This window comes from Megalobrama amblycephala, linkage group LG21 (assembly GCF_018812025.1).
Source record: "Megalobrama amblycephala isolate DHTTF-2021 linkage group LG21, ASM1881202v1, whole genome shotgun sequence".
Taxonomy (NCBI): Eukaryota; Metazoa; Chordata; class Actinopteri; order Cypriniformes; family Xenocyprididae; genus Megalobrama; species Megalobrama amblycephala.
In genome coordinates, this window is record NC_063064.1 from 8683259 (window position 1) to 8697107 (window position 13849).

Below are 13849 nucleotides of genomic sequence, written 5' to 3' on the forward strand. Positions count from 1 at the left end.
GCTCAATAAAAGTGATCCTCACTGTTGAGTGTGTGTGAAAGTGTGTGAGCAGCTGCAGTATCAGTTCAGTCACTGTGACTCTGACTGACGGAGGTTTTTGTACGACTCTTTATCACTGTGTGATCACAGATTCACTGTTGATCCAGTGTCGACTCTGACAGTAATAATGTCCAGCATCTTCAGTCTGGACTCCTCTGATGGTCAGAGTGAAATCAGTCCCACCTTGTGCTCCATTCCCACTGAAACGACTGAAACTGCTATCATAAAGCTCATCTACCCCAGTAATAATGAGTTTAGGAGCTTCTCCATGTTTCTGCTGATACCAAGCTAAACCCCAGTTACTTATCCCAGGATCAGTTTTACACTCTATTTTGGCGTTTTGTCCTTCAGAAACAGTCACAGCTTCAGGCTGAGTCACAGTGATTCCTCTGGATGCTGTCGACAACAACATTAATGTGTTTAATCAGATGAAATGAACATTAAAGACTCAAAAATGACGAGCTTTCACGTCTGTTACCTGGAATAAAAGCTGCCAGAATCCAGATGAAGCTGCTGAAGAGATTCATGGTGTTTGTTGGGTTTGTACCGTGGTAAACAGCAGTGTGTTATAAAGTGTTTGAGTCTGAACGCTATAAACACTCGGAGCGCTGAAGCATGAGTCGATGCAAAGTGCCTCTCTGAGCAAAAACCCTGCTGGAGTAAAACACACGTGAAAATGAGCACATGCAGATGAAACTGATCAGTTTTGAGGCTTTAAATGTGTTTTATTCTCATGATCCAACAGACGAGTGTTTTCACTTCTGAACACGTTTATAAATCATTTCTTTTTCATTCAGTCTCTGGATCAGACTACAGGTTTCTGATGAATCAAATGACAGAGTTGAATCTCTAAAGAAACAAGTATTTCACTGTGACCTCCATGAGAGGTCAAAGGTCATTCCAGAGGTCACAGGTCATCAAAACTTATTAAAATGCTTTGAGAAATACATGATCATTTAGAAACTCACAGTTCAGATGTGTGATGATCAGTACAGAGTCTTTCTAATTATATTATTAATTTAGATTTAAAGGGCACCTATTATGCAAAATTCACTTTTACATGGTGTTTGACCATAAATGTGTGTTGGCAGTGTGTAAGCAAAACCACCCTAGAATGAGAAAAATCCACCCAGTGGTTTTTTTACAATCTCAATAATTCATAAGCACTGTCTCAGAACGCCCTGTTCTAAGATTGCTCTCACTGTGACGTAGAATTGCGCTAAGCCCCACCCACGTGGTTTGATTGACAATCTGGTTTTGGCATAGACCCCGCCCTCGGTGATCTGTCAACCATCCTCCATTGTTTCAACGACAGCCGGTAATGTCTCCTAAGAAACATAAGTGTTCTGTTGTGGGATGTAATAATGAACATAGTAGTTTTCACTTACTTCCGACATCAGAGCCACTGAAAACGCAGTGGATGGATTTTATTTACGAAGGAAAGGCGCCACTCAAAATTCCAAAATACGTTTATGTTTGCGCGAATCATTTTTTGACTGACTGTTTTGAGAACGAGGGTCAATTCAAAGCAGGTCTTGCTTCAAAGTTAATCCTCAAGTGTGGATCGTTGCCTACTGTTCGCGATCCAACGTCACCTCCAGAAGAAGTAAGTGTATTTAATGTTTTTTGAGCAAATAGTCATTTCAGTCGATGTCAGCCAATTCAATAACAAATGCGTCTAAAGTTGTTGTCGTCGTCGTAGAATGTCTGTGTATATAATTTAAACCTTGTTTGTATAGTGTGTATCCACACGTATATATATATTTTTTAAAGACATTGTATTAAAAACTGTGTATGTTTTCTGTAAAGACAAGACATCAAAATTGCTATGTTTATACAAAGGCCAGCACATCGACACAAAGCTGTAGAACGAGGGATATTGGCGTGCAGACAGAAACATCACAGCTATGCATACAGTTTTATGTCACGTATTATTTTTTGCAACAATTACAAATGTAAATAAATTAATACCTGTTCTATCTCCCTGCAGCATATATTTTCTGGTTCTGTAGCCATCTTCTCACATTTGCCACATAAGCACCTGTACGACAAGTAATGTCAACATGACGCAACCGTTCCCTCGCATAAATATAATTTCGCTTGTACTTAGCAAACGTTATCACAGTATTTGTGTTTGTAGTTTAAAAAAATTGCGCGAACGTTATCACAGTGTGTGTGTGTGTGTGTGTGTGTTGCACATCCATAATTGCAAAGGGGACGCGATTAAAACTATAAGTACATAAATGTATCAAATAACCATTCAGAGACGTCCTGCTCCATTCTCAATTGTGTTTCTTCTGCCGGAGTCTCTTCATCATCTGGGTCTGATTCCGGTTCAAACATGTACGGCTGAATGCCATACAAACAGCGGGTCTCTCACTCTCAGCCATTCTGCTTCTACCGACTGTTTATTGCCATAGGTATGCAAGATACGCCCTCATCCAAAGGCAGGGCGGGGATATGCAGCTCATTTATATTTAAGGTGGTACACACCAAAACAGCTCTTTTTAAAACAGGCCCCAAAAATGACATTTTCAAATGGTTATAATAAATTAACTGTGGGGTATTTTGTGCTGAAAATTCACAAATACATTCTGGGGACACCCAAGACCAATATTACATCTTGTAAAAAGGGGCATAATAGGTGCCCTTTAATAGTTTTCATGCATCAAGAGACATTTAGAGATGATGAGGCTGTTTCTGTGAAAGTCACTTCAGTCCAATAATCATTATTTCATGTTGAGAAGATCTGCTGTTGAGTCTCATATCAGTGTGTGTGAGTGTCGTTCGTCTCTTTCTCTGCTGGAGTTTGTGTTCATTTGAGTGTGACGGAGGTTTTTTGTACGACGCTTTCACTAGAATGAAGCACTGTGGTGGACTTTCGGTGGAGGAACTAAACTGACCATCAGTAAGTCTCTAAAATTCTCTAAAAATGTTTTATTTTTTATTTGTTTTGATTTTAGATTATTCAAACAAGCATTTTGCAACAAGGTTTTAAAAATTATAAAATAGATTGAAAAAAAATTAACTGCAATATTTCATAGTAAATTTAATTGTTTCATAATTTCTTTAAATTTGTCTGCTGTTTCACAATTACATGTTTATATTTCAGTGATATTTCATGATATTTATCTTTTTTCATTGCAAGGCATATTTTATGTTGCTTTTATATATTTATTTCTTTTTACAAAAGTAATTTCAGATATTATAATGACTAACAAGTTTTTTCTGACATTTTCAATTATTTCTTAAAATACATAATTGTGTCCATAATTTTTGGTAAATTTGATAATTCAGACATGTTTTAATGCATGAAACAAAAGTTTGATGATACGGACAAAATAATTCAGTTTTGTAGGCGTCATCATCAGACAAAAAGAAAGATTTGAAAAATTCATAATTTTATCTTACATTTGATGATAATATGATTGTGATTAAATGTCAAAATACAGTTAATAATGAAATGATGATTTAAATTTGTTTTCTACATATAAATCATCAGTTTGTTTGTGGACAATGTTTTTAAAATCAGTTTGAGATTAAACTGAACCTTATTCAGAAAAGATGAAATGACTGTAATATTTGCTGTATATCATGTCTGCTTCAGAGAACTGATTTATATTTATTCATATATCTTATACTTCATATATTTAGTATCAGTGAATATTTTATTTGAACTGAGAATATTGAAATTTAAATGCAGGATCATTACTATGTGGTTTATGAAAGAAAGCAGTGATGTGGGATTTCTGTAAAGATGAAATGATTGTGATTTTTCCTCCATTACTGTGTGTGACATCTGACTAATTGATGATCTAAAGACGTTGGTGTTGTTTGTGTGTGTTTGTGCAGCTGGTCCCGCAGTGAAGCCCTCCGTGTCTCTGCTGCCGCCCTCTTCTCTGCAGATCTCTGGAGACTCAGCCGCACTGCTCTGCCTGCTCAGCTCTTACTCTCCACAGGGGGCGACGGTGAGCTGGACGCTGGACGGGTCAGAGGTCACCGAGGGGGTTCAGACCAGCGCAGAGAGCGAGCGGGACGGACGCTACAGCCGCAGCAGCGTCCTGAGCCTCAGCAAAGCACGCTGGGAAGGCGCGGATCGCTTCGTCTGCAGAGTAAGACATGACGGAGCTGATCACGAGGCCTCGTTCCTCAAGAGCTCCCAGTGCTGATGTTTCTCCGGTCCAGACGAGCCGTATCTGAGCGTCCGGCAGGATTCACAGCAGTCACGTGATTTACAGCTCAATACTGAAGCAGTCTTTCAATGTGCTGCCATTGCTGTTCATTCAATAAAGCTTCTGAACGCGTTACATTTGTGTCGGACTGCATCATTGATCAGTGTGTCGTTCATTCAAAGTCCTGCACTAAAGTTTCAGCTGCTTTTGATTGATTGTAATAGTTGAGAACAGCTGCATTTAGCAGGAAATGTCAAATGAAGCTCTTGGGGTTTGAACATGGTCACTGGAGACGGAGCTGCTCTATTCTGAGAGGATCACAATCACTAAACCTGCCAATGCAAATGTGATTTTCACCTCAAACTCACAGTTTCACTCTTTGATTGGTTCAACGCTCTCAACTGGAACACTTTCACTTCTGCTCATGAGAAATGAGTTATGAGTAATACATTTATAAACAGCTTTAGATGAAGGAGCTGCTTGAAAAACATCTGCATGTTACTGATACACCATGACTTTAGTGTAGATTAATGTACAAACACAAAACAACATATGAATCTAAATATCAATTTACACACACTGTTTTCTCTGATTCTGAGCATATTTGAGTCAAACCCGTCTGTCACAGGACAGATCACAGTCTAATAGAGCTGATTTCAGTCATAAGTCTGTTTTGAGCACATGTGTAGTTCCTGTGTTTGTCCTCTGTGTGTCAGTAGTGTGTGAAAGTGTGTGAAAGTGTGTGAGCAGCTGCAGTATCAGTTCAGTCACTGTGACTCTGACTGACGGAGGTTTTTGTACGACTCTTTATCACTGTGTGAACACCCAGTTACTGTTTGGATAGTGTAAACTCTGACAGTAATAATGTCCAGCATCTTCAGTCTGGACTCCACTGATGGTCAGAGTGAAATCACTGTTAGATCCACTGCCACTGAATCTAGATGGAGTTCCTGTGTAACGGTCTGTTACTCGATATATGAGGAGTTTAGGAGCTTCTCCAGATTTCTGTAAGTACCAGGCCAAACGCTCCCCCCAACTAGTCTTGTACACATTACTGCTGGTTTTACAGTTGATGTTCACAGTTTGTCCTGGTTGAGCTGCTGTCATTGAGGGACTCTGAGTGACGGTGATCTGTCCTCTACACTCTGAAACACACAACAAGAAGAAAATCAACTCAAAACTTTGACAATATACTTGAAGAAATGAATTGATATCAAACTTGTGCTCCACAAACCTTGAGCAAACGCTGTGAGAGTCCAGATGAAGATGATGATGAAGGTCATGTTGATGAAGATTGTTGTGTGTGTCAGTGATGAAGTGTTAAACTCACAGCACTATAAACACTCTCAGAGCACTGAAGCATCTGATCAATATGCAAATGAACTCATTCTGTATTTAAATGAGGCTCTAAATGAAGGTTCAGGAGGAGCTCGTTCATCTCATCCTGTCAATCACAACATCAAATATGTATCATGTAATCATGATAAATCAATAAGTGTGAACTTTAAAAATGTAGCATAAAATTTTGACCAATTCAAACCATGTGTGAAAAAACAGTGAAAATGAAATGTAGGTGAAATTTATCATCATCTAATCAAAATCACATGAGCAAAAGTGCTTTAGTGATCATCAGCTCGACTGTAATTCAGCTGCAGGTACGAGACCGCAGGTGATCACAGCTGTACTGATGACAGAAACCCTTCAACAGTTTTATTCATGTTATCTTGCACTACATCACTGTGCCACTAGAGGGCGGTGTGAACAGACAGACACTGATGAACAGGAATGGACGAAGTGAATAATAATGAGTTAATTAGTACAACATGTTGTAGTCCGTCAGCCATTTGCAAAAACTTTTTTTCGATCTCCTAAACCACTTGACTGATTCACACAAAATTTTGCATGTCATCTATAGACACTAATGACAAAAGTTATCAAAAGGATTTTAATTAGTCAAAGCGTTTAGAAGATAGTTCATTTAGCCATGGCTCAATACACTTATGAAACTATATCTTCTCAACAATCTGATGAATCCAAACTCTGTTGATCACTTGTTTGATGTCTTCAGGGTATCTAGATGATACACAGATAAATTTGGGGTTAAATAGACAAATGGTCTAGGATGAACCCTTCAGTGTTTGGATCTCTGATAATCTCACCTGTGCTCGATATTCTCAGTCGTCTGAAGCTCTAAAATGATGTTATTGACTTCAAATCTTCTCATCTGCTGCAGCCCTCATATTTGTGGATGAACTTATTCAGTGTTTCTAGCACAAATCACTGTGACTCTGACTGACGGAGGTTTTTGACTCTTTATCACTGAACCAGGATAGAGGTTGATGATCCCAACTCTGATAGACGTCAGGACTGCTTTTACAGGACATGGTGAATGTGTTTCCTAGATGAACAGATTTCACTGCAGGCGTCTGAGTCGCTTCACCAACTGATTTATGATTATTTATAATGTTTCCTGAGGTGCACTTATAATGTTAATATGATTTTACATCAAATAATTGTCATAATTTAGAAATAAATGGCTATTTCCACTCTGATTTTAGCGCTCTGATTGTTTACATGTGAAACCTTCTCGAATACTATCACTACATTTTTACTATTACAGCTGTCTAAATGAACGAATGGTGAAAGTGTTGATTATTGCCTTATATTTAGATCTGTTCATCACAGGGAAGGTTGCAGTGATGAGAAACTGAGCAGATGACAGACAGTCTGTTGATGGTGTGAATGCAGTGATCTCGTCATTGCAACTAAATTTCTGCACTAAAGAAATGCTTTCATCATAACTAACAATGCAAACACGATGTAAATCCAGTCAGAGATTGATTGTGTAGTGTAAGAGCGTCACTGATTATAACAGGAGTTTTGGGAAGTGTCCAGATAAACTCTCGCTGTGTGATCGACAGCTTCAGTTCCTCAGATCTTTACTATATAACTAAGATTAGGAAGAAAAAATAATAAAAGTACATGATCAAAAATATCAATGACTTTAAAATACTGAGTGAGTGGAAATGAGGATAAGTAAACCATAAATGATCTAAAAATCATGATAACATCAAAATAATTTCTAATTATCTGAAGAAATACTGATGAAGCTCAACAAAGCTGATATTAAGATCATATTTGTGTTTCTGCACTGAGTGTGTGTGAAACCAAAATTCCAGATGGCCAAACAATGATTCATCTTTTATAAATCGTTAAAATATTAATGTCTGTGATGCTGTGAGCACGGAGACTGTTGTGTAGACTGTAAGTATTTAAAATTTTTAACTTTTTAAAATGATTGATGTTTAATATGAATAAATAGCGCTCATAAATGGCCGTTGATGGCATTCTCAAGTGAAACGAGTCGAGGCTTGGACCCGGAAATGCCGTTCCTTACGTCACAACTTAACAAGCGGATAGCCTTGAGGGCAACACCCCGACATAAAGTTTAAGTGACCTGAGTTCTTTCATGATCTAGTTCTCCTCTACTATCACTTTCACTCCCATCGTATCAGAATGTTTTATAAAATATTTTATGTATCCTCCTAGAGATCTTTTTTGTAAAAAATTAAAAAGAGCTATGTAAAATGTGTCTTAAAGGAAAATTAATCTTGATTTCAACAGGGTTAAATGAACACATATAAGCATCTTTTAAAAAGCTTTATTGATAAAAGTGAAATACGAGTGGAAGAATTTCATAATCTCTTTGTGACAAGCACAGTCCAGATTTATAGTAAAGCAGAGCTTAGAAATGTAGAGTTCAGATGCAAAAGCCTCTAAGTGCCATCTGAAATTTTCTTCTAAAATGAGCATTTTTATCAAGCTCGCATGTTTATGTTCAGTTAATTCACTTTAATGGCAATGAAAATGACCTATTAATTGACATTAAAGAGAAATTACTGAACCTAAACATACAAGCTTGATAAAAATGCTCATTTTAGAAGAAAATTTCAGATGGCACTTAGAGGCTTTTGCATCTGAACTCTTTGTATCTTTTTTTACCTGATGGATGAAACTCAACAGTTTCTCATATGGCCTCTAGATGGCAGTGCTTGATAATACAGTTAAAACAGTCTGACAATGATTACATGCACATAATTTTATGATGAATAACAATTTCTTTTACAGTTTCACTGCTATATTTTCAATAGCATCTTACTGTATAAACGAATATCACCTTAGTTAATTGAACAGATGCAGTTAGCTGATTCAAAGCAACTTACAAATGGGAAATGCAGGCATTTGTAGATTCATATAATATTGCAATTATGATCGATGATAATATCGCTTAACATCACACGAAGGACATGCTTTTGAACAAAGCACAAACATTTTTAGGATCCAGTTTTCAGCATAATTTGAACAAAGGCATGATTTGTGTTTATTTTTTGAAAAATCTTGCCAAGTATCCCAGGGGTCCTTGCTTTCTTTCTCCTGCTCTCTTCTTGATGTTTTCCAGTGTTCCAGCTTTCTCAGACTCATTTATTTCCTTCAGCTTCTCAATCAGAAAATCAATGTGCTGAAGTGTGAGTAGAGAATCAGCATTGAGTGCGATCTGCTCCAGAGTTTCCACACAGTGAAAAGCTTCATTCACCAGCTTTATTTTCTCTTTCTCTAATTCTTGCAGTTCCTCTTCCAGCATCTTGACCACACACTTGCCGTCTCCAATCTTACCATCATATTTCTTCTGTAAATCTTCATATGTTCTCTTCTCTTTCTTTGTCTTTGTTACATATATTTTCGCTGCTTTGATGTGTTTGCTGAAGTGGCATTTATTTGTACACACTGTACAATGATTATTTCTCATTGAACTGCACCATGAAAGATCACTGGTCCACCAGCATCCTGGATAATGACAGTTCTCCTGACAGACGGTGCAGCACATCGCTGCTTTGGCTACAGAAGTATCAATATCAACCCATTCTTTATAGGGCACTTCAACTTCATATTTAAAGTTTGCATGTTCCTTGTTCTTCTCCAGAGCCTCTTGAGTTTGTTTCAGCTCATTTTGCTTTAGTTCTGTCGTTTGAACACGTGCTTTTAGATTGGAAATATTTGCCTCCAACTGCTTCCGTTTCTGCAACACATCTCGGGTCATCTTTAGGGATTTTGGTTGTATTGTGTCAAGAAACTTGAATAATTGCATCATTCCTTTAAAACTGAGATTCCATGATTGATTCAGCCTCTGTTCGCGGTCTTCCTCATCTTCATCATCATCTTCATCAGTTTTTGACTGACAGTTGTTAAACCGGAAATACACTGGCTGATTCTTGTCATTCACTGCACACTTGATTTTAGCCTCTTTAACAGCCGTCAGGGCATTTTTAGGTCGAGCTCCATCTGAGTATGTGAAGAGCAGGACAATGTTTTCAGCAATATCTCTTCCGAATAAAGACTGAACAGCATCAAATATGTATATTTGTCTGTCAGAGAGTCGATTCTGTGTTGCTTTAATAACCAGACACACTGCATGTATTTCATGAATCACTTCATCAGATTTACTTAAACTAAGCAAACTCTTGGTGATCTTTTTTTCAAGATCGATTCCACGAGTGTCTCCATATCCTGGAGTGTCGATGATTGTTAAATCGATTGGACTCTCTTGTGGATAAAACCCATAAACAGTGACGCTGGAGGTCTGACTGTGGACTGATGTTCGGTCACTCTGATCATCTGTGATCTCAAACCAAATCTTGTCTTCTCTCTGAACACCCAACATGTAGTTGATCATCGCATTGATCAGGGTTGTTTTTCCCGTTCCTGTTTCTCCCACCATCAGAATGATTTTATGGGGTTTCTGTTTGTCTCTGTTCCCAAAGGTGATTTTTCTATATGGTTCAGGATGATCCAAATTGTCTGCATTTTTTTGCAGACGGTATCGAGCAGGATTTCCATTTTCAATTAAGATGCTTTTCTTGCGTATTTCATCAATTTTATTTAAACTGATCATATTTTTGCCTGTGGTGTTAAAACAGAAAATGTTAATTCACACAAATAAATGTATACATTTGATGTTTTGTTTTATTGCTTTATTTAAGAAGCAAAAACATTTTTATAATGAAGCAGCTTCAGTGCTATTGTTATTGTTGATCAAAATATATTATTTACATTAAAACTGTAACAAATAAGTGTTATTAGCATTTTGTTCGATTAAATATTTAATTAATAAATTCGGTTTGTTACATTTTTGTAAAATAAGCAAATTAAACCAAATAACAAATTACAATAGAACCCAAATTCTGGAAAAGTTGGGACAAATTTGTATAAAATGAAAACTAAAAGACTTTCAAATCACATGAGCTAATATTTTATTCGTGATAGAACATAAATAACATAACAAATGTTTAAACAGAGAAATATTACACTTTTATCCACTAAATGAGCTCATTTCAAATTTGATGCCTGCCACATGTCTCAAAAAAGTTGGCCAGGGGGACAACCAATGGCTGAAAAAGCAAGAAAGTTTGAAAAGATTCAGCTGGGAGAACATCTAGCAACTAATTAAGTTAATTGATATAAGGTCTGTAACATCATTAGCTATAAAAGGGATGTCTTAGAAAGGCTGAGTCTCTCAAAAGTAAAGAGCTGTGAAAGAGTGCGTAAAAAGTTTCAAGAATACTTCCAGAAACCACTGTCGGTAAACACAATCCGCCGTGCCATCTGCAGATGCCAACTAAAGCTCTATCATGCTAGAAGGAAGCCATATGTAAACATGGTCCAGAAGCGCCGTCATGTCCTGTGGGCCAAGGCTCATTTAAAATGGATTGTTTCAAAGTGGAAAAGTGTTCTGTGTTTAGATGAGTCCAAATTTGACATTCTTGTTGGAAGCCGTGTCCTCCGGTCTAAAAAGGAGGGAGACCTTCCAGCGTTCAGTTCAACAGCCAATCATCTCTGATGGTATGGGGGTGCATAAGTGCATACGGTATGGGCAGCTTACATGTTTTGGAAAGCACTTTGAATGCTGACAGGTATATAAAGGTTTTAGAGCAACATATGCTCCCTACCAGACAGTGTCTATTTCAGGGAAGGCCTTGTGTATTTCAGCAGGACAATGCAAAACCACATACCAGAGCTATTACAACAGCATGGCTTCGTCGTGGAAGAGTTCATATGCTGAATTTTCCTGCCTGCAGTCCAGATCTTTCATCTATAGAGAACATTTGGCGCATCATTAAACGAAAGATGACCTTGAACTCTTCAGCAGCTGGAAACCGATATCAGGCAAGAACGGGACCAAATTCCAACACTCAAACTCCAGAAACTCATAACCTCAATGCCCAGACATCTTCACACTGTTTTGAAAAGAAAAGGAGATGCCACACCATGGTAAACATGCACCCATCCCAACTATTTTGAGACCTATATCAGGCATCAAATGTGAAATTAGTTCATTTTGTGCATAAAATTGTAAAAATGTGTCAGTTTAAACATTTGTTATGTTATCTATGTTCTATTGTGAATAAAATATTGGCTCATGTGATTTGAAAGTCTATTAGTTTTCATTTAATTAAAAAACGTCCCAACTTTTCCGGAATTCAGATTGTATGTTGATGTGTTTTGCTATGAATCCTGGGAGCTGTCTGGTCTTAAAAGTTTATTGTGAAATTTACAGAAAAAAGTGGACAAACGTGCAGTGACTTACGGGATGACCAACACTGTAAATGGGAGTCCTTAGAGGTGATGCTGGGGCAGAGTAGAGAAGAACTGACCTGTGAATCAAAAGAGGATGTTCAAACCACATGTGGGTTATTACGCTGTTTAGATTGGAATGAATTCATAATTCCAAACATAGTGTTATGCGACAGAAATTTTAATTTGTTTGGGCTTTTTTATTCCAATGGAGGAGTTTGAGCATTTTCAATCGCACTGGACTTTTAAATTGATTGTAATCGTTGTAATTGTTGAGAGTGGGAACTTTTTATTAGATTTGAAAAAGAGCAGAGGTTTGAGCCTATGGAGAGTTAACTCCAAAAGAGTCTATTCCTCAACTCTGAATCCCCCTAGAGTCGGGGTCAATTTCAGCACAGGAATCCACTCTAGTTGTCAACTAGGACAGGGCCTCTGTTTCTGCATACATGATCACTCACTTGTTCAGATGATTCTCTATTCCTAATATAATATTCCTAATATAGTGCATGGCAGTTGAGTGCAGTATATCAGCAAGAAGTGAACGAAATGAACCGAGGTATTCGGACACTGATGTATTACACTTTGCGTGAGCTGGAGCTGTCGCAGAAACAACAGTCAATACGTGTATATTATTGTATGTATTGTGTTTATTTTTAATATGCTAAGTACCTTTTAAAGACAATAATCATGTGCGTTTAGTGCCACCCAGCCATCATATTAAAGACCACAGCTATTTATTGAGAATTTTCCTTCTGTAAAATTAGTCGGGAGTCAGACTAATTTAGAATCAAAGCATCAGATCCCCCAGATAATGGTTGCGCGTGTTCTCCAATAATGGAACATGTAATGTCAGACTAAGCAATTCTAATTGTGAATATGTCAAAAGAATCAACCACAAATGGGGCAATAGTGAGTATCCTTCTGAAAGCTATAATGACGAATGGAATCCCACCCCCATGGTCTGATGTTTTAAAATGTTTTCTTTGTTTTTATGTTTCCCTTTTAAGGGCTTCAGGACTTTTAAGGACACCACAGATTTCTGTAATATCAATATGCTTATATATGTAACACACTACATGAATAAAATGGTATTGAGACATTTGTATATTTATGACAAGCTTTAATCCTCAGAAATAAATATTTATTACCTTATATGATGGATCAACTTCACTGATGGGTCTGAATGTGTGATTGGCGTGTTTCAGTGAATCTTTGCACACTACACACACAGGCTGTTTGTCCTCCAAACAAAAGAGTTTGAGTTTTTCATTGTGTAAACTGCAGATCTCCTCAGACCCTCATGAACGGATATCCTTCAGGAATGACTCACACAAGTTTTTTAGTGCAAGATTAACTGGAGGTTCGAGTTTTGAGGATCTTCTGCAGACAGGACACTCCTGAGTTTTGGTGGTTCTCCAGAACTGTTGAAGACACTCTTCACAGACACTGTGACTACATGACAGAAGAACAGGAGACTTAAAGATTTCACAGCACACAGGACAAGAAAGTTCTTCTGAAGATACATGCATTGACGCCATTTTGACAGTTTGAGCTCCAGCTATCTAAACTTTACTTGTGAACGATAGTTTCAAATAAGATCTGCTGTCTGCTCAGAACTAAACTACTCATAAATCATTGTTGGACGTTTTTCTCTCCGTTCTTCATTGATCTCTGATTCTTTTGCTTTTGTCAAAAAAGAAGCGAGTCAGTATAATAACAAGTAACAATCTCTTCCTGATAAGTGTTAAGATGCTCAAGTATAACATAGGGTGTGTTGAAACGGGTCAAAGTACAACATCAGGATTTCCTCAGGTTAAATTTTAACAAAATGCATTCAAAATGAACTTGCATTGAAACTGTCACTCAGAACGGCTGATGGCACCTGAAGTTAACAAACAGAACCACTGAAGGAAAGAGGAACAAACATTTGAAGTCACCATTATGGTGATCAGTATTCCCAGTTGGGCTCTTCACTCTTGACTTCTTATGTTAGCTTTTTCTGTGGCTGA

The 13849-nt window shown here is 37.5% G+C and overlaps 1 protein-coding gene and 3 gene segments (V, D, J or C); 1 reads left to right on the forward strand and 3 right to left on the reverse strand.

The window, feature by feature from the left end:
* Positions 1–9: 9 nt before the first annotated feature.
* LOC125256757 lies at positions 10–675 on the reverse strand. The segment is given in 2 exon segments: positions 10–435; positions 518–675. Coding segments are annotated over 2 exon segments (372 nt in total).
* A 2027-nt stretch (positions 676–2702) lies between these two features.
* On the forward strand, positions 2703–4346 carry LOC125257227. The segment is given in 3 exon segments: positions 2703–2747; positions 2899–2947; positions 3892–4346. Coding segments are annotated over 3 exon segments (411 nt in total).
* Positions 4347–4977: 631 nt separating this feature from the next.
* On the reverse strand, positions 4978–5663 carry LOC125256752. The segment is given in 2 exon segments: positions 4978–5356; positions 5446–5663. Coding segments are annotated over 2 exon segments (384 nt in total).
* A 2563-nt stretch (positions 5664–8226) lies between these two features.
* On the reverse strand, positions 8227–13618 carry LOC125256743. The gene is made up of 3 exons (XM_048172964.1): positions 12989–13618; positions 11854–11920; positions 8227–10169 (listed from the first exon to the last, which is right to left on the reverse strand). Exon 3 carries the CDS (start codon positions 10159–10161, stop codon positions 8593–8595), a length of 1569 nt encoding a protein of 522 aa, XP_048028921.1. The 5' UTR covers positions 10162–10169; positions 11854–11920; positions 12989–13618; the 3' UTR covers positions 8227–8592.
* Positions 13619–13849: the final 231 nt, after the last annotated feature.

What these genes read in the sequence shown, in the direction of transcription:
- LOC125256743 (XM_048172964.1), bottom strand. Translation starts at nt 10,161, where the DNA reads ATGATCAGTTTAAATAAAATTGATGAAATACGCAAGAAAAGCATCTTA.